This window comes from Buteo buteo, chromosome 7, assembly GCF_964188355.1.
Source record: "Buteo buteo chromosome 7, bButBut1.hap1.1, whole genome shotgun sequence".
NCBI lineage: Eukaryota > Metazoa > Chordata > Aves > Accipitriformes > Accipitridae > Buteo > Buteo buteo.
Window position 1 is genome coordinate 37949683 of NC_134177.1, and position 27084 is coordinate 37976766.

The 27084-nt window shown below is 52.6% G+C and overlaps 1 protein-coding gene across 6 annotated transcripts in view; it reads right to left on the bottom strand.

The window, feature by feature from the left end:
- The window catches only part of GTF2IRD1 (GTF2I repeat domain containing 1), a 68758-nt gene that overhangs the window by 22744 nt on the left and 18930 nt on the right, over window positions 1–27084 (bottom strand). For 5 of the 6 annotated variants that reach the window (XM_075032458.1, XM_075032457.1, XM_075032455.1 and 2 more), the window contains 11 exons: window positions 22717–22845; window positions 20536–20677; window positions 17476–17622; window positions 13526–13709; window positions 12143–12453; window positions 11593–11682; window positions 10550–10633; window positions 9385–9568; window positions 8106–8131; window positions 5407–5527; window positions 929–966 (listed from right to left, as the gene is read on the bottom strand). In XM_075032458.1, coding sequence (XP_074888559.1) covers window positions 929–966; window positions 5407–5527; window positions 8106–8131; window positions 9385–9568; window positions 10550–10633; window positions 11593–11682; window positions 12143–12453; window positions 13526–13709; window positions 17476–17622; window positions 20536–20677; window positions 22717–22839 — 1450 coding nt within the window. In that variant the 5' untranslated portion in view covers window positions 22840–22845. Of the gene's footprint in view, window positions 1–928; window positions 967–5406; window positions 5528–8105; window positions 8132–9384; window positions 9569–10549; window positions 10634–11592; window positions 11683–12142; window positions 12454–13525; window positions 13710–17475; window positions 17623–20535; window positions 20678–22716; window positions 22846–27084 lie in introns of those variants that run through there. The other variant, XM_075032454.1, reaches the window with a different exon arrangement.

Consider the following 27084-nt stretch of genomic DNA (forward strand, 5'->3'; position numbering starts at 1 on the left):
TGGTCCAGCAGCATCAAGCCCATGGCATGGAGGTACCCAAAGGGCACCCGTGGGCATGGCCTCTGCAAACACTTCAGCTGGCAGGAGCTGTTGGTGCCCTCAAACTGGCTGCTGGCCCTCGTTACGTGCTTGTTTCCTGGCCTTCTTCACTTAAAACTAACTGGGTCGCCAACAAGCATTGGTGGGGACACAGGAGGAGCTGTGTCCAGCGGGCGCTCCTGGCATTTTTAATGATCCCAAACTCATGACTGGGACATGCCCTGCTGCATACCCATGCTCTGGGGGGCCGACCGCAAGCACATCACGCCAGGATGCGACCAGCTGAACCCCAGCAAAATACAGCGTGGTTTGAACCCTGACAGATGGGAGCCTGTGCTGGACCAGCAGGCTCACAGAAACTGCCCTGGGAGGATGCTGCCCACGGTGCTCAGTCAGCCCAGCTGCCTCTTATCTCCAGATAAATTTCCTCCCTTAGGGTGGGACTGATTCATTGCAAGGGGCTGAGTCACAGCTTGCAGCAGCGAGGCTCCGTGTGGCGTTTCAATGGGTCCAAGCCCCTAAATGTGGGAAAAAGCATTTCCTTCTCATTTTCGGTGCTCAGAACACTGACACCGCTGACTGCTTAGTGACCCAGCTGTGGTAGCTTTCAAGAAGGGAACTCAGAGACTGAAGAGTTCCCTTAGCTTCACATTTAAGCACATGCTTAAGTCTCATTATTTCAATTTACAAACTTTTTGGACCCAGGTGGAGGGTCACAGGGTAAGACCCTTCATCTCTGCATCTATCAAATAGGGATAAAGTCCTTAGAGAACTGCACCGTGGAGCAACCAGGTAACTGGTACCACATGTCCAAGTTACTCTGCAGGCAGCTTTCTCTAGTGCCCCCCCAATATCACTATTTTGCAAGAGAAAATCAATTATTCCTCACCTGGTTCACAGCTTTCAGAAGCACTACACTTCTCGGACCTGGAAGGGAAAGGCAGACAAGTGAGGTGGTCATGGAGCAACCAAAGAGAGAGCTTAAAACCCAGCGGTGTGCATAGGACTGATCCTGGCAGGAGGGAGAAACACTGCAGCCTCCTGCGATGGCAGACAAGGGCTGCGGACGGGTCCCCGGGGTCACTGCACCCACGGTCCCAGCAGCGGCACGGCATCCATGGCTGCAAGGGAAAGCCAGGGGCTGCAGGTTTCTCTGCAAATAGACCCTGCTCCCAAACCCACCCCGGTCCTGCACTACCGCTGATCGCAGCCCTGCCTCTAGACACCGATGGATGTAACCGCAGCAGAGAGCTCCTGAAAGCAAGAGGGTTTTAAGCCCAAAACCTGGTTGACTTCATCCCTTTGTGGCAGAGAGCAGTGCATAAAGCATCATTACAATGTGGTTACTCATGGAGTTAAGCAAATAGGGAGAAAGGAAAAAAGTCAATTGATTTGGTAAATATTTATTCTGCTCAAAGCTTTTCTCCCCCGAAAACTGGGCACTATCCCAAACCCGTGTCTACAGTTAACTTTGCATGCTCAGGAATTTACACAAGGTGTTCAGCATCCAAATGAGATTACTTTGCATTCTCAGGACGCATTTGCTTTCTGCCTCTCTCTTTCTTAAACAAGAACAACCACGGCTCTTTGGCAGTAAGGGAGCCAAGGAACGGCACTGGAAAACACACTCCTCCATGACGCTGGTCCTTCAGGGGAAAGGAAAACCCTTCTGAGCCAGCACCACATCCCTGTTGGCTCAGGGGGATGTTCAAAAGCACTTGCTCGCTCGCCTGAATCCACTCAGCAGCGTCAGCAGAACAAACTACAGGCAATGCAAAGGAAGCCAGGAGCACTCTTGAAATGTTCTTCCTAAATGTGGAATGGGCAAAAAGGATCTCTGGTCTAGAAAGTACTGCATATATTACCTAGGAGCCTTGGGAAGGGTTTTAAACTCTCCCACTTTGGGCCAAAGTCAACCTTTCACTAGGGAAATTTGGGAGGAGGACTTCCCCAGGGAAAGCGTTACCCCTTGCAGTATCTGGCCCTTCTCCCTGGATCTGGCACTGCCCCTTCCACGGAACTCGACTTTGACCTGGGTGGACCACTGCTATGGAAATGCTCTGCTCCTACCAGGGAACAGAGGTTCCTCATTTGCAGGAAGAACAAAGTGGGATTTGAATATCCACCTATATTTTCCTGCAGATAGGTGTTATCAATGCATTGGGAGATTTTGGGGAGATTTAAGTTTACCCCTGCGGCAGGCAAAGCAAGCTGTGCACCATCACTGCAATTCATTATTCCCTTTTTAACCAGAGGTACATATGAACCTCGGGGTCCGTGGCCCAATTCAATGTGCACACACACAGTGTAAATCAGGAACAAGGCATATATAGACACAGCTAGGAAAAATTCAAAAGGGACCCCAGCGTGATCTTAAGGTTGTGCCAGATCTACACCAGTGGAAGGTGGTCAGCCCAGCCCAGTGCAGTCCACATCACAGCACCACCATGGGGAGGGTGATCTGAATCTGGCTGGGTACAAACCACCCCTAAAAAACCTACTTTTCCCCCATAGGGTGTTCTAAAGTGATTTTACTGCTCCGTGCAACCCCTACCTGGCCCACAGCTGGAGTGCAGCAGGTGAGATGGGGATGGTGCAGCGTCAGTGAGGGCTGTACAGGGACGATGAGCCTCCAGCCGCCCTCGGAGCTCTGCAGTGGCAAACCTCAGCTCCCACCCCACTGGCACGCTCCCACAGACACATGGTGGCTGGTTATCTACCCACTGCTTTGCAGAAACCAGCTCGGCATCCCTAATATTCTGTCCTTCCACATTCTTGTTTCCAGTCACACCAATTTAACTTCACAGTGGGATCTTGTGTTGTAAAAATTAAAAGGGTCCTAATTGCAAATGTTAACAAATGAACGGGAAAACGAGAAGCATCAGGCCAGGTTTCAGCCCTGCAGCGTGCTTAGAGGCCAGCAGTATTGGAAGCATCACCATTTCCCTGGCATCCAGTGCGCAGCAGATGCTCTGCTGGTCCCTGAGTCTAAATGCCTTCAGACATGGAGCGATTCAGCAAGGTGCAGAAAGCAAAAAAAGGCTGAAGAATGGTTTTGCAGCTAAGCCCTAGCTGAGGATCCTGGAGATTTGAGTTTAACTCCCTGTAACACCAGTGAAGCACCTTAGGCCGGGACCCAGCACAGACAAGTTCCCATTGCAGACGTCTCTGGCTGAGGCTCTCATCCGGACTCGCTTCATCATCAGGAAGAGAAACAGGCACCTTGTGGAGTGTGATTCCTCCAACGCATTTTAAATGGTTGGAAAGGGCTGACTCACCCAGTGCACTGAGCTTGCTGCTGCTGAAAGGTTCTGGAGTGGCACAGCCAGCCCTGCTCCGGCACGGACACCCAAAGGCAGCTGCCGCCAGCCTCCCTCCAGCAGAGCGGGTGAGTGGCCGTGGTGCCACGACTCTGCTTCACCAGCACAGCATTTGAGGGTGCTGTCCTTTAGGGGTGGCACCTGCACACTGAGCACCGACCATTTCAACCCACATACAATATTAATGCACAGAGCAAACCAACATCACCCACAGGGACCTGGTCCAAGCAAGCCAACCCAACCATGCGCTCATCTTAACCCCCTTCCCATGCCCATGGTTGACTCTGCCTTGCATCGGAGCTTCAGCGTGGCACGGCTTATATTGCACTCGCAGCCAACGGCATAGGGAAGTGGGGCCAGCCTCTGCAAAGTGCAGGAAACATCACCGTGGCATAGCATGGGGCATGAGTGACACCCATGGGTGCTCCCGACACTCCATCCCTGGTGGAGGAGAGGATGAGAATAATTTGGCTCAAACAAAGTCTGGGAGGGGACGTGGTGGTGTCCCGCAGCAGCGGGGCAGCAACGTTGTGCAAGAGCCATCCCAACCCCATGGGGTAAAACCACCCCCAAACCCTCCTTTGAAGCTGAAGATACCCAGAGGGCTGGGTGATGACTGCCAGTCCTGCAGACTGGGCAGCTCAGAGGTCTCTGCCCTCTGAAGCTGTGAGATTTCAGTGCTTGGTGCACCTCCAGGCTCGCTCACTGCCTGCTCTAACGCTGCCGATGTGGCACGTTCCCCCACCCAGTGCGAGCACGGCTTTAGAGGCACATGGCAGCCACATCCAAGGTGACAAACCTGAAACAGCACTGGGGAGAACCAGAAGGAGTCTCTAACCTGTCGCGGTTTCACATCAACAAAGAGCCAAGGAGAGAGGGGAACCCCACACATGCCATGGAGGAGACAGGCGCCAGTTACCCCATCTCCCCATCCTGGCTTGCAGAAGTTACCAACCCCATAGCATGGTCTGCAGCTGCAGCTGGCGGAGGGGTCAGCACCGGGCAGCAAGACTTTGTGCCAGAGAGGCTGAGGAGCACTCGCTCCTACACCCGTGGTCCTGAGCCTCCCTGCAGGCAGTGGCCTCCAGCATGGGTGTGCAAACAGACATCCCAGCAAAGTTCATTTTGCTGCTTGTAAACCCATCCATGACCGAGCCGTCTGTGCAGGGCAAGGCTGGGAAAAGGCTCCTTTCCCTGCAGCGCAGCCTTGCCCGTGAGCACCAGTTATACTGCTATGAACCGCTGCTCTGCTTCTCTTATTTAAAGTGATTTTAAAGGTAAATGTTGGGGCTAAATATTACCTTGCTTCTGACCAGCTGAAGCAAAAATGAAGGAAACTGAGGTTACACAGAGGAAAATACCTTCTGGATCTCCCAGCATGGGTTGGAAAGAAGCACTCTACCCTCCATAGGCCCTGCCAGCATGTTACAGACCAGTCTAGCTTGTGGCATGGTTGTACCAGAAGAAGGTACTCTCATAAAAAGCCTCCTGCCCTGCTGAACTCTATAACTCCACCTTTATTAAAACATCTGCTAATCCGCTATTAGTCTCCCTGTGAGCTTTATAAACAAGTAACACTTAATTAGCGGGATGTTGTGTTATGGTGCCGACTGAGGGTGAATTCTTAGGCCGTGCTTTAAGACTGGAGAGTGCTCCTGCAGATAAACCCAGCCTGCCCGGGCACAGCCCTGATTTCGTCAGTTTTGTACAAAATCAATGATTCCAAACTTTGCTATTTTGGCTCGCTAAAGGATGGGGCTGCTCTGTCTCCTCCTGTGCCAGCTAGTTGTACCATCGCAGGGGGTTTTTAGGGAGACAGGAAAGCAACGCCTTTACAGCTGCTCACCTTCCCACCATGTTACCTCCGTCATCTCCCCGATGCTGCATCTTACTGAATTGCACCCGTTGCACCCTCCTGTGCCCGTCCTTCCCAGCCAACGTGCGAGCCCACAGCACAGCGATGACGTGCTGTGCACATTAACACCTCCAAAATAACTCTCTGAGGGATGTCACTTTGCAGCGGCCGGGGGACAGGAGTGGCACTTACCTGCTGTTGGCCTGAGAGGTCCCCGCCAGGTCCAGCACGGCCCCGCGGTGCGGCTCGGGGGAGATCTCCCCCGGAGGGCTGGAGGGCTCCAGCTTGGTTGGATCTTTGGTAAATTTGCTTCCTGGTGCCGGGTGCGCAGGGCAGGTTTGGAAGGAAAAGCAAAACCAGAATTAGCAACCAGAGATACCAATGATGCAGCTTTTCCACCTCCATTTTTCCCCCCTCTAGTCCCAGAGCTGAGGTCAGGGTGGGGGCCAGGTTATCAAGCGTCACTTGCTTGCAAAGAGAAGGGTACAGATTTAATCAGGTTTACACGTTAAAATAATAGCAAAACTTTGCTTAAACCTCTGCATAACCAAGTGTGCGCTGGGAAGTCCTGCCAGGGATGGAGCATCTCTGGAAAGGGCTGGATGCCAGGACAGGGTGCCGAGAGGAGGGGATTGGGGTCAGGAAACCCAGGTGTGGCCAGGACCATGGACCAGTGCTGCAGGAGCAAGCCCCAAAGTGGAGAAAGCCCTGTCCCAAGGGAGGGGATGGGAGGTTGGCAAAGCCCAGAGCAGCAGTGCCACAGCGAGCCCCATCCCACAGCTCCGAGTCCTGCACGCAGCGGGAGAAATCTCTGCTGCAGCAATGCGGAGGGGGACAAAAGCATCCTGTCACCATGAAAAACCTCCTCTCTCCCTTCCCTGTTCCTCAGCAACCTGAAAGGAGCTGAAACGAAGCCTCAGCAGTGACCTTGGAGATGAAAAGAGTGATCTGAAGGCAGGGTAGGAAATGAAAATCGGGCAGGGACGGTGAGCAAAGAGCTGAAGGATTAGTGCTGGGGGAAGGAGGGAATGAAATTACACCGTGAGGCTGCAGAAACCACGTAGGTGTCTTGTTAAATAGCTGCTGCCAAAGGCCCTTCGCTGGTCTCAAAGTGCCATCGCGACATCCCCACCCTTCCAAATCATATCCCGTCCGTGGGAACATGAAGCCTTTTTCCTTTTGGCTCCAGCCTGCAAGGAAGGGCAGGGCTCTGGCAATGGGACCAGCAGCAATATAGAGCCTTAAAGACACTATTTATCTACTGACAGTCCAAAAGGCTCCTTTTAATTTGTGCTTTCTATGGACCAAATCTTGTTCTTGCAGCAGCAAAGCCTGCCTGAAGCTGCTACCCAGGGGAGTAGCAAAAATAGGTTTCCTAGCAGTGGTGGGTATTTTAATTAAAGGGTGAGCACAACTGTATGGGGAAGCTTTGGGATACTTTGCAATTGGCAATTTAAAATACAGCTCCGCTCGGAAAATAGTGTCTTTGCAAAAATGGCACCTCCTGACTCAGCAGATGCTTTTTTTTTTTTGCACAGTCAGATGTGCTGACGCGAATCACAAAAAGCCAGGTTTAATGTGTTTTGCTTCTGGTAGCCCTGCAGGGACCAGGCAGGGGAGTGGGAACTGCCATCCGCCCCAGCCCTGCTGGGTTTGCTTCCTCATCCCCTAATTTCCACTTGCACCTCCCTGCCATGTAACCCCTGAGCTCATAGCACGGTGCTTTCCACCAGCAGCTCTTGAGCTGAGGTACAGATGTATGTAATGCCTCCCACAGATACCGTGCAACCATGATGGATTTGCAAGGAAAAGCCAAGCATCCCAAGACACAGTTCAGTGCTCCATCCCTTGGGGGTGGGTTAAAGCTTAAAAAATCCTTTTCTTGAGAAACAAAGTCATTATATGGGGCTGGAGACAAAGAAAACTCCCCCTGGAGGTGGGACCCCCTCCAGGCTCTGCTGGAGGTCCCCTTTGGGTGGCTCTGGTGTCATCATCCCCAGGGAGCACCCTTGGGGCTGGGGCTGTCCCAGGGCCACAAGGGTTAATTTGGCTGGCGGAGATATCCAAGGAGAAGGTGGTGTCTGGAAAGCCAGCACCTGGGGTTGGCAGCTTGGGGAAAAAAAAAACAACCAACAACCCCAAAACATGTCTTTACTTGCGAGCCAAGCCCAGGCAATCCAGGAGCGGGGCTGGGTGGTGATAAATTTGGGTGCAGTGCCATATTTCAGGTGGGTATAAGGGTGATGGAATGGGGTCAGCCGCTGGAGTGAGGGTCAGGTCGGACTGCACCGGTGCCTATCTCCTTTTATTTGACAAGAAGCACTTAGCCTGGCTTCTCCTTCTCAAGGCAAAAGGAGTAAAAACATGGGGCAAAAAAAGCTGAAGAAAACCCCTGCCCAGGGTTTTGTCACTGAAAAAACGGATTTTTGTTCTTTTAAAAACAGTCAGTGGCTGGATGATGCTAGCACTTCCCAGCCAAAAAGAGAATAATTTACCAGTGAGGAACCCAGCAGTGATTTTTCTTCCTCCTGAAAGCACAGAAGCATGCCATGTGCTGCCTGTAGAATCATAGAATCATTTAGGTTGGAAAAGACCCTGAAGATCATTGAGTCCAACTGTAAACCTAACACTGCCAAGCAGGGAGCCATCTCAGTGTCACGCACCAGGGATTTCTCACTTAAATCTTCAAAACACTATTTAAGGGGCACACAGTGCTTGCACCGATCCCAGGCGAAGGCAATCTCAGCATGCCTGGGTGTGCTTCTCCTCACTGATCATAACTGCACGTGTCCTGCACTTTTGCTGGTTACAGGTGACATTATTTCAACTCTGCTTCTCTGGATAATCTTTCAGTTTTGTGGGCAATAAATCAAAGGACGTGGAGAACGTACCTGTAAAAATTCTCTCGTCAAACATCCTAGGAGGAAAGGGAAAAAAAGGAATTAGAAATAGGTGCTTCTAATGACTGAATTTTAGGCTTTATTAATGAACAGCATTAAGCCAAATCAAAATAGTCATTTTATTCATTCTCTAAAAAAGGGAATGAATTTTTCAGAAAAAAAAAAATTAAAAAAAGCCTTTTAGCGTGTTGTGCAACCAAGCAATATTACAGCATATGCTTTTTAAGTAAAGCACCTTTAAATCTGCTTACAAGTCATTCTCTTAATTTAATTAACTTATTAAATGAAGCTGCTATAGGCTGGCTTTACCAACAGAGACAGTGGGACCGAAGTAGCTATTGCTGAACCTTCACTTCACCGTGTAGACCATCGACCAGATGTCACCTGTCTCCTGAATATTGTATTTTGGTGCCACCCACAACTTTGCTCATAGGAGCAAAGTGTGTTCAGGGCCACGTGCTGGGGCCTGATCGAGCCTGGCGCAGCCCAAGCTGTGTGGGACAAAGTGGCTCCTCCACTGGCTGACATCTGGAAAGCTAATTCATTCCAGGATGCCTAAGTCCTGTCGGTGATTTTAGCTCCCTTGGGAGCTTTAGCCAGGGGTTTTCTGTGCCGTAGTTTCACACCTCTAGCAGGGGAACAACATCAGTGCTGCACAGGCAGGGACTTAATAAATAAATATATTATAAAGCAGATTTTCCTGACAGAGAAGCAAAGAGGGGTTGCGCAGTGCAGAGATAACCGGGAAAGCGTCCACTCCTCCTACTCCAGTGCAAATGCAGACACCAAGACACAACGCCCTGCCTGTAGGTGATACGTCCTCATCATTGTATATCTAGGATGTCCATAAGTGATCACCACAAAACAAGGTGGAGGTGTGTCATGAATACAGATGTTCCTCCTCCCGCCTGGAGGCACCGCTCCCATCTGCCAAATGGCATTGGAGAGAGTCATGCCACAACTGGAGGGTCTCGTTACCACCCAAAATGCTTAGGGTGGCACCGGCAACGTCTGCATGGACTTAAAACAGGGTAGTGGGGCTCAGAGGTGACAGTGATACAGTCAGCCCTGCCACATCCTCGCAAAAAGGGAGAGAGCGATGGAAAGCAGAGGTTTGGGGGAAAAAAAAGCTGTTTAGCTCTTTTCCATAAAAAAGGGTAAAATGGGTTTTGGGTGTCCAAACAAACCCTCTGAGCACGGATGGAACACAGCTTAAATCCCTGAGCCCCCTCGAGGCCATGCACTCTCCCTTGCCTTCCTTGCCACCCACCTTTTGATGACAAAATGGATGTTGTGCCTCTCCTCCAGTATCCGCTTGAGTTTGGGGACACCGTAGGTGCAAGGTCTTTTAAAGGGTATTTTGTCTGGGATGCCAATGATTTCCACCGCCTCGGGGTCGCAGGCAATCTTCCGGTATGGGACGGGGACCATGTGGTCTAACCCCAAGGCTTCAGCTGAAAGGTGAATGCATGGTTTTCACTTAAATACGCGCTATTCCTTTTACAGATGATAAAATGAAGGTGTAATGGCTTGAACTCAAGCGCAGCAAGTGCCTCCTGCCCTCTTCTCCCTTGCTTGTCCCAGAAGGTGAGAGCCCCAGGAGCAGCTCACCCGTGGGAGATGGGACAACAGGGAGACAACGCAGCCGCAAACACAGGTAACGGTGTCCCTCCAAAACCCCCAAACGTGCCCGGTGTTGCTCAAACCAGGGGTGAGCTGGCCCATGTGCCGTCCCCAACTTCCGCGTGACCGCAGCAGGTTGCTGAGCTATACAACTCACAAGTTGCATAGCACATATACAGTTTATAAGTTACAGAGTTCATCTATAGGCCATAAATAACTCATGAGTTACACAGCACATATTTATAGCCCGTCTATAACTCATGAATTACACAGCCTGATGAGGATGGTACAGGTGACAACCTCCAGCCCGTCAACCCATTCCCAAGCAATTTCCTGAGCTTACAGCTGCCCAAACGCCCAGAAACTAACCCAAAAGCACTGCCCATGGCAAGGGAAGCGCCAACGACACCCATAAGCCGTGCAGGTGGAAAAACACAGCTGCCATAAGGACAATATTCTTTTTTCCCCTACCACTTTAATTTAAAACAGCCGCATGCCACTGCTCCCCATCGCCTGCAAGCGCCGGCAGTGCCCGGGCACTGTGACCCGGTGTGCCACGCTTCAAACTAGGGCGGTTTTACAGCCCAGTTATAAATTCCTCGACAGTGGGGGGAGCTCCAAATGGAAATATTGACATAACCTTCAGCAGACACTCAGAGACTGGGAACTGCTGGGCTAAATGTGTTAGGAAGAGAAGGGAGCTCTAGCATATGGCTTCTGCTGCTGTGTTAGGGAACAAAAATGATTGCTATATAATGATATGCAAACCACAAGCGCTGCAGATGCATAATGGGATATTAACTCCTACTCACCATATCTGCTGTTAAACAGAATTTGCACGCACTCCCTAAGGGTGTTGATATCTTCAGTTTCTTTTATAAAACTGTCCCACTTATCTATCAAAACAAAATGTAAGAAATAAGGAACTTCCATATGGTTCGTACACAGCAGATGCACTTTTCTCGCACAAAGCGCTGGGAAGCAGGAACAAGACTTTGCTGCTTTAAAAATAATGATTTCCCTCCTCCTGAGCGGATTTTGCCAGGCTGGCAGATAAGGTCCGGGCTTCCCCAGCCCCAGCCCCAGCCCCAGCCCCAGTCCCAGGCCCAAGCAACCTCCTCTGCAGCCATGCATGTGCAAAGCAGATTCCTAAGAAATGACCCCATAAAACTTCTCAACCCTGAAATGAAAGACCCTCCGGGACAGAGCAAACTCAACCTGAAATGAACCTTTGAAAGGCACAGCCATTTCACAGAGGAGCTTTTTCATCTCCTTCTCTTTCCCAACTTTCCCACCCATATTTTTTTCTTCTTTTTAATGCAGGTAGGAGAGGGTTTTGATGTAAACACATCAGCATTTTTAGGTTGCATTTCCTTGGGTGGGGTGGAGGTGGGGAAATGGAAGAGTCTCCTGCCCACTGCTGATCCCCCCGGGCAACGCTGCAGAACCACGCCAGGGTTAGTGGGTTTCAGTTATTTTGAAATAATGCCAAACTTTTGTCGGGTATTTGCTGTTTGCAGCTCGGGCAAATGGCCTCACCCAAAGCCATGCCTCGGTTCCCTGTGCGTGAAGCAGAGATGGGATTTTCCAGCTGGACGGCAGTGCTTGAGGACCAAGCGTTGTGAGGATGGCGGGGATGGACCCGAGCAGGGATGAAGGTCTTGACTGCTATGCTGAGACATTGCAGCAAGTAAAGGGACAAAATCCCTCACTGCAGCATCTCCAGCACTGCCAGGTCCCCATAGAGCATGGGGACGGCTGGGAGACCGCTGGGGAGAGACGGGGCCAGGGGAAAACCTTTCCCTAAGAGGTGGCTGCTTGCTGGCTGCCCTAAATGCTGGAGCAGGACACAGACCTGTCTTGTCGTGGACAATGGAGAAGAGGATCCGCTTGGACGAGTGCACGTTCTGGATGAGGGGACCTCCGGAGACCGATGATTTCTGTCCTGGACAAGAGGGCAGACAAGGAGAAAGGGCTGATGAGAGCCTGACCGACGCTCCGGGCAGCCGAACAAGCCCCCGGGTGCTGTCCCCCGCCGGTGATGCCGACCCGACCCTGCCGGCTCTCCTCCGTGCACCCTTGGCCCGTGACGACCCGGGGGGGTCCTGGCCAGACCGAGCCCCCACCGTCCCCCCGCCCCGGCCGCCCCTCCAGCCTCGCGGCGCAGCACCCGGCGTTTCAGGGCAGAAACGGAGGCGCGCCCCGTCGGCACCTCGGAGGCACCCAGGGAAGGGCCGGGGCGGCGCGGCACGGCGGGGGCGTCCGCTCATCTCCACGCGGGCCAAGCTTTGCACCGATTTTCATCCGAGGACCACCAAAACACCCGGGCCTGTCCCCTGTCGGCGCCGGGGGGGGGGTGGGCTTCGCACCAGGCCCTCGTCTGAGAGCAAACTCCAGGCTATTACCACAGCAGTCGCTGTACTCCTGTGAGGAAGGCACCTTCAGCTCTCCCGCGGGCCTGGGCAGCAGCACCTCGCCGGCCGCGTTCGGCCCGGGCAGGCCGGAGGACACCTCTTGCTTTAGGTCGACGGCGATCTGGGTCGGCAGCGAGACGCCGTATAAGAAATTGGTGACGGCGACGGCGGAGGGGGTGTCCTGGCCGGCGGGTTTGGCCATGGGGCCGTTGGCACTAGAGTCTCGGCCGCCCTTGGAGGCGAGGGAGGTACAAGTCAACTCGACGCTGGGGTTCGGCTCTCGGCTGGGCTCGTCCGCCGGCCTGAGGGGAAGGGAAGGGAGAAGAGGAGGAAAAAACAGGTTCCTTTGGGTCTGTGGCACTGCTAAGCTGGGACAAGCAAGGATGTGGAGAGGGAAGGAGAGCCGTGCCCAGGAGGGCGGGACATGCTGCACTGCCGGCTGCCGGGCTCTTTGTTTCAGAAATTACAGCCATCACCCAACCTCTTCCAGCTTCTTCAGGCACCCGGACCGTTTTTGTCTTCTTTAAGTGGAGCAGGTTGGTCTTACGGTGGTTCAAAGCATTTATAATAGCTAGGGCAAAGCTGCCTAGCTCCACGGCCCAGTGCGTTTCAGGAGTAAAACAATTTGTGTGACCGTAACCACTTGACTCCATTGCCTGCCCCAGCCCCCATGACACATTCAATGGGCACCTCAGGGATGAGCTTCAGACCGAGGAAACCCACGTGCTTCACATGAGACAGGCGGCCACAAGCTCACAGACGGCTCGAATTCTGCGTGTCCTACTTTTAGCTGTCTCAGCCTGATTTTCCAGAAGTGCCGAGCCTTCAGAGGAGGTATTTGGTAGCACTCAGCATTTCTCTGAATGGATCCGAGGTGCTGCCAGCCAGGCAAACGCAGAGGAAACGCACCCAAAACCACCGAGCTCCTTGTGAAGACATGGCCAAAATGGGGAGTTCGCCCCGTCACAGTCCCCCGCCTCCCTCCTCGTCTGGCATTAAAAACCCCATTTCAGCCTGGAAAGAAGCTTGCAGCATTTATTCTGGAAACCCCTCTGGAGACAGAAAAGCACTTATCTTACCGCAGCGGAAATTTTGGCGGAGATATGTAAAGCAATGCGGTCAATGTGCACGTTTACACGCACTTATAGGAACGAGTCCAGAATGGTCTCGAGCCACCCAACACTGATGAACTTCTGTGCCAGGCTGGGGTTTGGCACAACTGGGCCCAGGTTTCTGGGTCTGGTGAAGGAGACGGGACATGGGAGGGACCCTCCCACCTTCTCCGCACAAATTCTCTGCCATCCGCTGGTGTTACAAAAGCCGACATCCCGAGGGCTCACTGCCCTCCCGCCCCTTGGGAATCCCCAAAATTACCTTTTTAGCCTGAAGCGGATGCTGTGGCTGTGCTCCAGGATGGCCATCAGGGATTTCACGTCGTACTCCATGGGCTTCTTAAAGCTGATCCCCTCAGGCAAGCCAGCCACTGCCAGCGAGCCTGGCTCTTTCAGGAACCTCTCGTAGGGCAAAGGGACCACGCTGCTCTTCCCCACAGCTTCACCTGGGGAGGGGGAAGAGTTACACACCGAGGGACACCCCGCACCCCCGACCGTGGCTGAGCCAGGCTGGAGGAGCAAAAGAAAGAGCAAGAGATCCCAATGGAAACGTTATGAGAAGAAAACCGCTTCCTACCTCTGCACTTAGCACACAAGGACCAGCAAGCTCTTTCTAAGCGCTAATTAATAAAAAGCTCACAAAAAGCCAATAAGCAGATGTCTCATCTTTTGGGTTGCACAGTAAAATCCTCGGTTGGGGTCACTTGGCACAAGCTCACCCCCCGGGAGTGCCCAGACGTGTGCCAGAGAGGGATGTGGCCGCCGGCAAGCCGGGAGGGAGCCAAGAGCTGACAAAGGAGGCTGAAGGGCTCACGCTGATTTTTATCTCATGTTTACTGAGATATTCTGGGAACCTTATTTTCAGTCAGTTTTCTTATTTTACCTCCTGGAAGAATGGAAAGTACTGTGATTGCTAATGCTGTCAGGCAGCCTCGATGCACTTTGAAAGACAAGAAAAAAAACCCCAACAGTCTCCCTCCATCCCACCATTTGCAGGCAGCATGAACATCAATACATTTGACCGCATGATCACCTCCAGCAGACGAGAAATCTCACCCGCTCCCCTTGACAATGGCCACAGAGTCCGCCTGTGTCCCCACCATGCAGGGCTGGCTCCATTGTACCTCTGACACTAATATCGCCCCAAGGAGTCGGGAGCAAACTGCTTTCCCTTCCTCAGCAGCAGAAGACAACCAGCAAGCATCGCATCTATACAGAGATTTTCTAAACCAGCTAAAGAGCCCACATGCCCAAACCAGGGATGCTTACGGTGCTCTCCAGGCAAGACACCGTTAGAAAACCAGACCTCTCTGACGGGTTTCAAGGAATGGCCAAAATCCTTGAGCTGCTCTTCGTGGAAAAATTACTTTGGAAACCAACCCAAGTCACTGCGACCAATAAATGTGGTGCTGAAAGCATGAAGCAGAAGAAACAGCCATGCAGGAATGCGACCTGTCTGGCAAAGCAGCGTCCAGATGCAGAACATCTGGCTGCATGGCAAGGTGTCTGCGCCTTCGTCTCCAGGCTGAGGGGCAGCCAGAGAAGATTATGGGATCTTTAAATAGCTGTGGGATTTTATATTGTTGATTTTCTTTAAAAATCTTTTCTTTTAATCTCTTCTTTAAAAAAAAAACACTACCAAAAGATCTTACAGAAACCCTGGAAATCTTGTGACACTGTCAGCAAGTCCTTATTAAAAGTGATTTCTTCAACATGTTCTTTGAAGGAATGCGTGATAACTAACAACGTGCGCCTTGCATGAGCCATCAAGGTTCCTTATAGGCGGGATGGATAATGTTTTAATTAAGCCAATAACAGAAGTTTCAAAATGAACCTTTGAACCACAACACCGTGAGTACACTTTCTGCAAGCTGACAGTTTCCCTGCCCCGATGCACCAGCTCTAGCGGCTTTCCACCTCCCTCCACCACCTCTCTTTGTGATGGGGAGAAGCTCCTGATGCCCACAGCGGCTCCTTATCAACCCGACACTCAACAACTCGCCGAACATATTTTTATGGGGAATGCGTTACTGTCAAAGTGACCTTCACCAAGCCTCGCGCTGCTGTGCAGAGGCTCACGGTTTAGCTAAAGAGAGACAATAATCATCATTAATGCCTGTTTAATAGAAGCCGGCGGTAATCAGTCATCCTGTTGGTGCGGAGATTACCAGGCTCTAGAGGGAATACGCGATCTTTTCGACTGAGCTTTTTCTAAGATTTTTTGTTTCCAATCCCTGTTGATGGGAGGCGACTGAAAGGATGGAGAAAAAAAAACACATAAGAAAGATAACTGTTAATTTTTGACAGTCCTCTCGGTGTTGGAAACAGAATCACCCCAGGGCACCTACTGTCTCCTGCAGTATTTCTCCCCACTCAACCAGGAGAGGTTCTTCCCTGTGGGCATGGTGAGAGGGGAGCATCTGCCCGGTGGGTTTTGCCATAGAGCGGCTCAAGGATGGAAACAGCTGAGCCTACTGAATCAGCAGCAAAGGCAGAATTACACCCAAAGCCAGAACTACACCCAAAGCCAGAACTACACCCAATGCCAGGGCCAAAACCATTGGCCCAGGGATGCCCAACCTCCTCCTGCCACGGCAATGACAGCCACCCTGGGTTGGGGACCCAGCCAGCTTGTCCCCGCGGCACATCCGCACACCTCACCAAGGTAAAGAGCATCGTAAACTCATCCTGACGGATGGGTTGCCTCCTTCATACACCCCACGCAGATGCACCCTGATTGAGTTTTTTTATGCAATTACATATTTATGGTATGTCATATATGAATAATTCCCATATTCCCAGGATGCCTGCAAAGCCTGGCGCTCTCCCAGCAGCAGGACAATGAGAGCTGCAGCTCAGAGTGGGGACCCAGCCAGCGCCAAAACGCCCTCCACACCCCGTTCCCTTGGCTCTTCTGCATTGCCCCCTCCTTCCCACTTGGGCCCAGCCTTTTGAAGCCAGCGAGAGAATGATTACCCCCATTCGTGGGAATATTGCCTTCAAGTCCTTTAAGTGGTTTCAGAAAACCTCAGAGACTGTCCGACCCTGGGGGGAAGGGATGCCATCTCCCTTTTCTGTCTGTGAAGCCCGTGGCAGGTGCTGGCGAGGCAAGCACCGAACAACCGCCAGCAGCAGTAAATCCTGAGCGCGAGCCCAGAGTGGTTGGGGGGAGCACCCATTATCCCCCTCCCATCATGTGGGAGTGCCCATTCCCAAACCCAGCACACAAACAGGGGCAATGCCCGCGCTTCAGGCTCAGGAAGACCTGCACTGCTCTGGCAGGGCTCAGTAGCACACCCCAAATCCCAAATGGTGACGGGGAGCTGCACCCATGAAAACCAAACACCTGGTTCTGCAGCTGGTCCAGCCACACAGCCTGAACTCCCCTAAAGCATCACACTGGGTTAATGCAACCCGCTGAGCAGCACAGGGGAATATTGGGGCTCACCGCCCCATTTTCCCAACCCAACCTCGCTGTTCCTACCTGGGCCAGCACGGCCCTAGAGGTGCTGCCAGGGGACGAGCCGGGATCACGGCTGCTACTTCCAGCAACTCCACGGGGGCTCCAGCGGGCACCTCCTGAGTGAGAAGCAGGCACTGCCGCTGCTCGAGTCTCCGCAGCTTGGGCCCGAAGGGAGCTCTGCAACCCACTGGGTTACATATCAACAGCCATATGGTCATCTACATTTTAATTGCAGAAGCTTTATTGCCGGGGATGATGCATGTGCTGGAACGGCACCAGCTCGTCTCTTGGAGCTGGGGCTGCGGGGCCGCCTGCTAGAAAAATCATCTTTTTTCCTTTTAAATAGACTTGCCAGGGAAAAGGGTGAGTCTCTGCAGAGCTCCGACACAGTACTTGTGAAAGAGGTGCTATAGTCGCGGTGTCAAGGATAAAGGTGCGCTTAAAAATCGCACTCAGGGCATGGCAGACTTCCCTGGCTGGGGGGGCGGAGGATGCTCCCCCCAGCATGGGGATTTTTTTTTTCGCCCAGTTTGGGGCACTGGAAAGTGGCGAAGTAGTGGCCAGATCCCATCTCGATGCAACGCTAACCCTACGCAGGAGCGCGTCCCGCCACGCTGCCCTGCCAGGCGCCTGCTCCCTTGCTGGGGAGCTGGGCTGGGGCCGAAAGCCGCATCCGGCGGTGGCGCCGGGCAGCTCAGCGAGCCCCGGGGGCAATCCAAATCCCCAAATGGAAGCGTGAAGGTTCTTACTATAAAGCACATCAAACACTTCCTCTACCATCTTCCTGAGGAGGTACACGTCTGATCCCTGGTCCGGGGAGACCCTGAGCACGCTTCGCCCACACTCCTTGGCCTTCTTCTGCGCCTCTGCGTCCTGCTCCTTCCTCTGCTGGACTCCTGCAGGGGGGAGAGGAGAAAACGGGAGACGCTGCAGTGAGACGAGGGTTTACAGGCGATTTTGAGCAGGTTTTGAGCGGCTACGGAGTGATTGAACCCGCAGGCCAGGTTACACCAACTTCAGCCAGGGCTGAACGCATCCCCGGCCACCAAACCCCAGGCAAGATGGGGTCCCGTGGGCAGCGGGCCCCTTGCCACCCCAACAGCATCAGCAAACTCTTCTGGCTGGGCAGGGGGTTGCCCTGGGTCTCCCACCCACCCCAGCTCCCCCCAACTCGGATGCCCCCAACGTGCAGGGGAAAGTGCTGGCATGGGCAGCAGTGCCAGCGGCACAGCTGGGAGTGGGGTTGGTCATCCTGTGTGTGCCCCCCCTTCCCTGGTTTTACCCACTCAGCTGCACTGAAACTGTTGTGATTAATTGGGCAGTGCATTTCTTTTCTCTGGTTTCAATCTGCTTAGCCTTCAATCTCTCAGGAAAAGAAAATCCGCCTTTCTTGGAGGCTTTTTTACCCTTCAGCGTCACGTAGCTCAGTAATACCAGCTATTTCCTGCTAATTTCCCCCATTAAACCTCAAATAAAGCATATCTTCGGCAATGACTTCCTTGCATCTCTAAACGCACAAAAAATTAAACACTACAAGTGCATTATTGCCGTTCTATCCAAAGTGATTCGCAAGGGATTTTCCTTGGCGAAGGACTAATTCCTTCATCTTCCTCGACAGGCTCTTGCTGGTGATCAGCCCTGGATGCTGCCTGGGCGCTCAAGGAGGAGCTCGTGGATCCCTCCCGTGGAAAGAGCTGATGGCTGGGACATCACTGGAGTGGGGGCAAGAGCAGCCTAGGGTACCCACAGAACTAGACATAAGAAAGGGGACAGCCACCCCACACCACGCAACCCCTGGCAAGCTCCACATGCCTCCCATGGCACAGGGAAACGGGCCCTGGAAAACTTTTTTGGGGTGTTTTACCAAGGTGGTGAAATGTGTCTGCATCCACACCCTCCTACGACTGACTGTCCCTCCCGGCTGGGTGCTAACTCTCCTCCGTTGACATTAATCCTGATCACTGTCAAGTCCCCCCGTACACTGGGAAAGGCTAAGCCAGAGGTTCAGATAAAGGAGGGTGTTCAAGCAAGGTCTGCGCGCCCAGAGAGATAAGAGGCTTCTTACATCTTCCAGCGATGTCTGCTTTAGATTATTTCAGATCCTTTCTAAGGGGGCAGCTAGACCATAAATCAGAGGCACTTCCAGGGATGCTTTCCACTGCGTGCCAGTTGTAAGAGCTTTATGGAGCGGAGTTGAGCCTGGGCCATTTATAATTCAAGACAGAGTTATCACGTTTCACCCTGTCTCCAGCATCAGCCGCTTTGCCTGAACCCCATCATCAAGATTTTGTGCTTTCAACCAGACGTGACCATTTCATCTTGACAAAGGTGTAAATGAAACCAAAGGAGAGGGGAATCAGGATCTAATGTCGGGTGCCTTGCCCCAGCACAGCGGTAGGTCACCAGCCAGGATATATGTATATATATTTCTAAAAGTGAGATTTGCAGATGGTCGTCAATGCTGTGAGCTCTAGGGAGCCACAGTTGGCATTTAATATATAAGATGGAGCTCCCTCCTGTTGGCCACCCTGCTGCCATTCACCACTCAGGTACCTCCCTGCCTCTCATGGGTGGTGGGAAGGGGAGGCTGTCACCCAAAACGTCCCTGAAATGCCACCTGTCCTGCAAAACACAATGCACCAAAGCAGAGGATAACTAACGACAGCTCTCCTGGGTGCAAGTGGTGTGGTGGAGGTGGCAGGCAGCTGCCCACGGCGGGCAGGACGGAAGGGCAGAGCGGAGCCTTGGCAGACAGCCGCTCCTGCAAAGCCATGCCGGCTCACCCCGCACATGTGCAGCAAATAACCCGAGCAGACAGCGACCCTGGCAGCTTTACAGCACTAATATTTTCACTAGAGTGAACCCTTCCTGAGCCATCTCTCCAACGGATTAAGCACCAATATGGTTTCCATCAACACCATGCGTGTGCACACATAGCCGGGTCATTTCTCTCCACCGACACCCCGCCATGGGCAGCGTGTGCAAGCAGATCAGGTCTGGGGTCCCCCTAGTTCTGGGGTCCCCCGCACCACCAAAGCCAGATCCCGTTCCAGCTTCTGCACAGAGTGGGGAAAGCAGCAATTGGCACTCCAGGGATGATGCCATCCAAGAAATGCAGGTCCCCATTCACAGCACAGCTCCCACCTTCCCCTCAGCTCCCAGGCTGTTTTCGGGGAGCCAGCAGAGGCACGGAGCTGGCATGGAAGGCTGGGTGCTGGCCTCACCACATGCAGGGCTGCCGCTAGTCACACACGTCCCTGCAACACCTAGTGACTCTGATGTGAGATGGAGGGGACCACAGCTCTTGCTCAAGGCATCCTTTCACCACTGTTAGCCCCTCAAAAAACCAAGCAACTCCACAACCAACACTCCCAGCTCCCCAATTCATCCCTGTTTTTCCAAAACCAGGAAAAAAGCCTTGGCCCAAGAAAGCCCCTCTGCTCCTGGGGGATCACTAGGACAAACTATTTCTGCTAAGCCCTCAAAAGCCACTCCAGCACACTGGCAGCATTGCTGCAGGCCGACAGCGCTGGGGGAGCAGAGCAGCCATGCAGCCCCAAGCCACCCCAGGGATGCCTTCGGAGAGGAGAGCTGGGACATGCAGTGCCCTCCATGGAAGAGGAGAGGCTCTGCCTGCACCCAGCTGCAGTTCCTACCCACTTTCTCCATCGTTTTAAACACCGCTCAGCTCCACGGACAAACCATGCTGCGGTGCCCTCCAAATCCCAGCCCCTCCGTGCACGGTGAGGGTCCCAGCTGGCACAACCAAGCTCGGCGCAGGGGAATACCGTGCCGGCAGGGATACTCACTGCAAAACTTCTGGAAGTCAGCTTGCAGCTCCTTGCGGGCGCTGAGGAAGACCCGTCCCTTCTCGGTGCCCACCACGAAGGCACTCTCCTCGTGGACGGCGATGCAGGCCACCTCTGCGTTCAGTTTGGAGAGCGCTGAGCACTGCAGGGAGGCACCAGGTCAGAGCAGCTGCAGGAGCATCCCCATTTGGCACCCCTGCCATTTTCCAGCGGGATTTTTTTCTTCCCATCAAAAGATTCTCCCATCAAAAGCAATGTTCTGGTTTGGGTCAGAATTTCATGGGTTTTATGACATCCCCTGAACACTTGGGTGACTTTACAGCTCCAGAAAAGTATCCAGCTGAACTATGCTTTGCTGGAAAACAAGAACTATTTACCCATCATTTCGCTTCACTTTTTCCTATCCTAAAAGTAAACATTTTATAGTATTTCTTTAAAAGAAAACATTCCTGTAAAAAAAAAACCAACAAAACAACAACAATTTATATTTTTCCACCAGCTCTAATGAAATAAGGAGCACGGGAATCTTATTTCAGCTGCAGAACACTAATATGGTCAAAGTCTGGATTAGTCGAATGATTCTTCTTGTACAGTTATGCAAAACATTAAAGAGATGGAAAAGACTTCCTCCATTAATCCATTTTATGTAACGTGCGCTTCCTGCTCTACATAATACACATGTATATGTGGTTTTATTATTATTTTTTATATTATAATAGTTATACAGTGCTGGAAGCCTGAGTCATATTCCCATAGCTACACAGCACCAACACTATGAAGACACTATCCCCAGGTGATGATTTAAATGGGTAAAACAGGGGGATTTTCTCATCGGCAGACCCAGGTAGACACATCACCTGCCCCCGGCACTGCGGAGGGGCCGGAGGATGCTGCCAGCCGGGGAGGGAGCAGGACAACAGCTGCCCATGGACCAACCCCCCCCGAACTATCTTCAGCTCCCCACATGCATTTACAGCAAGTTTGATTTGCGTGGGCTTAAACCAGTCTTTATACTGGGTCATTTTACCTCCTGCTCACCTTCTTTGAGAAGGAGGTATTGAATCACATCCCCAAAAATAGATATTTTTAAGAAACCTCCTTTCAAAAACCCAGCAGCCAATGGAAGTATTTTGCTCAAAAAGCCCAACGCTCAAAAAATAAATACAAAATCTTGGGGATGTGAGATTTGGAGGCAGATCAAATCCAAACCCTAAGCCTGCTTGACGACGTGCACGCGGCCCTGTGGTTTATTTAGCACGCACGCAGGCAGCCAGGCTTCAGTGGGTGCGGAGCCCAGCCCTGGTGAAGCGCTGGGATAAAGGCTGAATTTCAGGAGCAGCCTGGCCTCCTGGCCCTGGTGTCAGCACGTAACAAGGACTGCAGAATAATGTATATTCATTAAGAAGCCAAACTATGATAACACGATTTGCTGTACGGGATGGCACGTATATAAATCATCAAAGCCACTTGGGGTGCGTCAGCTCCGGAGAACCTGCTCCTTAGTGGAGAGGTGATGGTTAAAAAGAAGGAAATTAGTATTAGTGAAAAAAAACCCCTACCTGCGTAGAGAAGACGCATCCAAGACAAATACATTAAATATGACTTGGCTTTAAAAAGGGAGGGCTATTTAGCACATTGCATTGCATTAGATATTTGTTACTACACATCCGCTTTCCCTTCTTGATCACATTCACAGTTAAAAATAAGATTAGCTCTGGTCCACGAGACTTAATCCAGACAGTTATCTTGTTTATGTAAGCACGGCTGACTTAGGCAAGGTTTCCATCGGGAATTCTACGTCAAAAGATATGAAAGTTATTTTCTTTGTTCTCGGAGATAAAAGCCATTGTTCTCCTGTTGTGTAAAAGCTCACGGTAACATTGGTAAAACATCAAGAAAAAAAAAAAACCAACCACCCTACATTCAGTTGATACCAACATAAATATTAATGGGAAAACAATACACATCTGAGATTAACTTGGGCTGACTTTATGATCCTTACGGCTGTCAGGGCGGTAGAGGATTTTTATTTCCCAGCTCCGGCAGCTCCCTGGGCTTTCCGGCAGCGGAGGGGAGCAGGACGAGCTCGACAGCCCTCCTGCTTCAGCCCTGCTCCCAGCCAGCCCCATTAAAGGGAGGTGAAAGGAGGGAGGGGGGACAGGGATGCCACCAGCCTCTTACCATGGAGTCTAAGGCAGACACTAAGCTGGTGATGATTTCGTCTTTCTGGGGAAAAACCATATTCCACTGGTCAGCTCTGGAGGTGTTGAGAGTCGCGTCTAAAGGCTTCCCTGCCAGGGCCATATTCACCTAGAAATAGAAAAAAAAATGGTATAGCCATTGTTGCTACTGACAGAGCTGCTGCTGAGCATCACCAGTGCAGCCCAACACCAGCATATGCCATGGGCTATGGCACAACACCGGCATGGATAGACAGGGCAAACTGAGGCACAGAGAGAAGCCAGGGCCAGCCTGACCCCCATGTTCCCCACATCTCCTCTGCTAAAGGCAGATAATTGCGGATGCTGCTGAGCCATAACAAAACCCCGGGGCCGATGCTGCGTGTCCCAGCCGTGGCCAGGTCACCTCTGCCCTTGGGATTCACCCCCAGGGAGATGCCACCACAGTGCAGGGCACACCAGACCGACCGTGTGGCGGGACACCCCGGATGAGCAGGCTGCGGCCGTGCCAAGCCGAAGGACGCGGTGCCGAAGCCGATGTGGAACGCTCCCGTGACCGAGCTCTGCAGGCAGCAGTGAGCAAGGGGCGACACGTGTCCCTGCGAGGACACCGTGCCAGCTGTCCCCGCGCCTCGCTTCCTACACCCTGGGCAAGAGGAGAGCCTGGAACCCAAAGGCGTCCCTGAAACGGGCCAAAGCCACAGGGTGCTCTGCCTTCATCCCAAGGGAGAGAGGCAGCTCATGGCGAGGGGCTCTGTCATTGAATCATCCCACCCTGTAGCTCCTAGGGGACTGTGCCGGTGGGAGCGGGACCGGGCGGCATCCAAGAAGGGGCTTAGCCCTGAGAGCTCCGTCCCTCACTGCAAAATGGGGGAAAAAAAGGGGGAAAAATGCTGGGGCCCAGCCACACGTGCAGCAACTGCGCCAGGTCTCTGTGCCCCGGTGCACATGTCTCACCATGACACATGGCAATGCCGATGCTGCAGGGGAAACTGAGGCAGGGGCTCGCCCTACATAAATCACCCTGCTCCCACCCTGGGGCACCCACACCTGATACAGCATCACCGCCCAGCACCCAACACAGTCCCTCCCAGCTATCACCCCTCCATCCGCAGGGCAGCGTCGCACCGCCCGGCTTTAATCCTGCGGATAAAGGGTGGCAAATTAGCCGGCAACGCTCAGGAGCCACTCGAACTGGATCGTAAATCATGTGCTTGAAGCCGCAAGCGGATAAAAGAGGCCAGAGAATTTCTAACAAGGCGAGACGGGCAGGAGCCGGGGAATATGAATGAAGCTGCCTGTGTGTAACTTGATTTGCGGCTCAGCCGATAACCACGGCCACTTGGCCCTGCTGAAAACAAGGGTTAAAAGTCAACAGCAAAAACCCAAATTCACCTTCCTGCCCCGGTTCACGCCCATGTCCAAGCAGAAGGAATTTGCATGCAAAGCAGGGCCGTGCTGCCCCACGCAACCAGGGAAATGGTGGATTTTGGCCCAAAATAAAAAGTCCCCCCATGCCGGCATCTCTGCAGGTGCCTCAGCACGCAGAGGGCAGGGGGCTGACGAACATGCCCTCAGCCCTGCAAAACCTCACTGTTATGTGGGCATGCGACAAGCTAACGAGGGTAGAGACAATTCTCCGTTAAACAATAATGACTAAATTTCAGAAATTGCTCTTGATGAGTCCTCCAGGCTGGCTTCCCCTGCGTCGTCGGCTGGTGAGAGCAGGCAAGCAGTGCCGAGGTCTCACCGGTGCTTTTGGAGGGCAGAGCCATGGACGTGGCCGTGCCAGGACTTCTGCTGCACCATGCTGAGAGCCACCCAGCAAAATCCTCTTACGCCCAGCTGATACTTCTTAACGAAGCTGACGGACTACTCTTCTCCCCCAGGATGATCTTGGGGGGGGGAGTGTGGAACCCAAAACTAGGCATCAGCTTGGAAAATAAAGCAGGAAACCGAAGCCATGGTCCTGCAGCCTGGGCACTACCACCCTCTGGCACAGCCCCCTGGACATCCCACCCTGGGGACAGGGCTCTGCCAGGCACCTCCAGCTTTACCATCATGAAGGATTGCAGCAATGCCACGAAATGGTCCGCCTTGCTCCAGCCCTGCGGTTTGTGCACGGATGGATGGATGGACGGACGAGGGACCATTTCACATGCCAGCTCCCGAGCGGCTCCCTGCACACAGCCCTACGGATGCAGGGAACTCAAGATTCCTTCTTTTAATTGATGCTGTGTTATTAAGACATGCCTTGTTGCAACTGGCAGGGAGCAGTGAGGCGACGGCGGTGCCGATGCTGGCCTGGTACTGATGCCAGCCCTGAGCCACTCTCCCAGCCCGCAGGACACTGGGCAGCTGAAATGCTGGGCTGGGGCCCAGGCATCGCCTGGGGGCTGCCGTCGGGAAAGGACTCGGTCCAGGGAGCATCACTCCCTTCTTAACCCCCCCAACAAGCACTCACTTGGAAAACAGCCTTATTTTGTTGCCCGTACATATTTCTGAGCGTCCTAACTATTATTAAATATGATGGCTACGACATGGATGTTCTTGTTGCCTTCTGGCAGTGTTTTGGAGAGCCGGTCCCTGCCTTGGTGGGGCTGGTCGCGGCCCCTCGGAGAGCTCAAGCTGCACCAACCTGCTCGGCCACGGCCTCCCACGGGAAGCGGCACTTATGGCGAAAAGATGCTCCTCCCTCAGCTACAAAAAGCAAAATCACAAGCTGGATCCTGTCCCAGAGGGAGAACCGAAGAGAAAGCCTGGGATAACGTCAGTGGGAAGTGGGGCAGGGTCCCTGCACCCCCTCCATACCCACTACCTGCTCTGCAGGAGACCGGGACAAAAATAATCCCTTTCACCTGGCTGATCGTTTAATAAAGAAAAGGGAAAATCACTCAACAAGAAAAAAAATCATAATAAAAATATGACCCAAGTAATACAACGGGACTTTAAGGGATGGGGGAACAATATTCCTGTAGAGCTTTTAATCATTTGTGGTCACGAAGAGCGGTGACAGCGGATTTAGAAAAGGGGGGAATAAAAGGGAGGAAAAGAACTTCACGGCAAGCACTAGGCTTATTCAAATCAAATTAAGACATAGGGCTTGAAGTTGTTTGTCTAATCAAAGGGAAAGTAATCTTTAGGAAAACTGGGGTAAACCATTCTTATGGCAGTTCGGGCTGGTGGCAGGGAGCAAGGTGGGTAGGACGGGTGCAGAGCATCCTACCCCCTTTCCCAGGGCTCCACACACCTGTCCTGCTGAAATCCCACCCCAGCGCTCCCACCAAGGGGTTGGTTTCCCCCTCCTGGCCCACAGCAGGGGCTCAGCTCCAGCCCCGGCCCCATTCCATCTCTGCATGCCGAGTCCCGTCCCCAGGGGTGCAGGGTGACTCAGGGACCGTCACGCCGCTGTCACGGGGCCAAAGCAAACATTTGCAGATTAGGGTTTTTTTTTTTAATTATTTAAAAAATATATTATTTAATTTTATTATTATTTAATTATTTCTCCCCTGCATGAGTCTTGCAGGGACAGGACGAGCAGCACGGGGATGAGGGTGCCGTGCTACAGCCGGCATCGGATGCGGGCAGACAGCCCGCGTGGGCCATCACCTGCTCAGCTCTTACGACACCTCCTTCCTCACCTCCCTTTATAATCCTGGGAAAGATTATAAATTTGGCCCCAGGGGAGTTTCGCTCGTGAATCACCTGAGCTGCAGCAAAGGAAAAACCAGGTGCGTGGGGAGGCTCCTGAACCCCTGCAGAAATGGCAGTGGTCCCCCCAACCCTGCGCCCGCAGCAGGCGCATCCCCTCTCCATCCCCCCGCCGCCGCTGACCGCTGCTGCGGGGCAGCATCTCTCCCCAGAATAAACATCCTCCAGCCTTGCACACTGCGTCACCATTTCCAAAGTGTTTGGAGCAATCAAAACAGAAAAAAAAACCAACAAAAAAACCCCAAGCCAACAACAACCCCCAAAGGAAATTTCCAAGCAGAAAACTGTTATTGCAGCCCTTAAATTATAAACAGGTTCAATTAGGAGAAACCGAGGGGACTTTATGCGAGCCAGCAGTTCACATGGTGCAGCCCCAGCATTGCCTGCTGGGCTGGGGCTCAGTTCATGGCAAAGATGGGTGCTGTAAGCTCCTGATGTTGACTTTTGTCCCCCTTCTTGCTCATCTTTTCCAGTCTTACAGCAATTGCCAGCCCCGTGCCACAACCAGAAGCAGCAGTATCTTATTTATTAAGTTGAGCTGGTATTTCCACATTGCCATGGCGGAGCTTGAAGAAGGAGCTCCACAGCCGTTCTCCCCACTGCTTTCACCTTGCCGGGTACGAAAGCCTTATTTAGCATAAACCCCCAAATCCAGTTT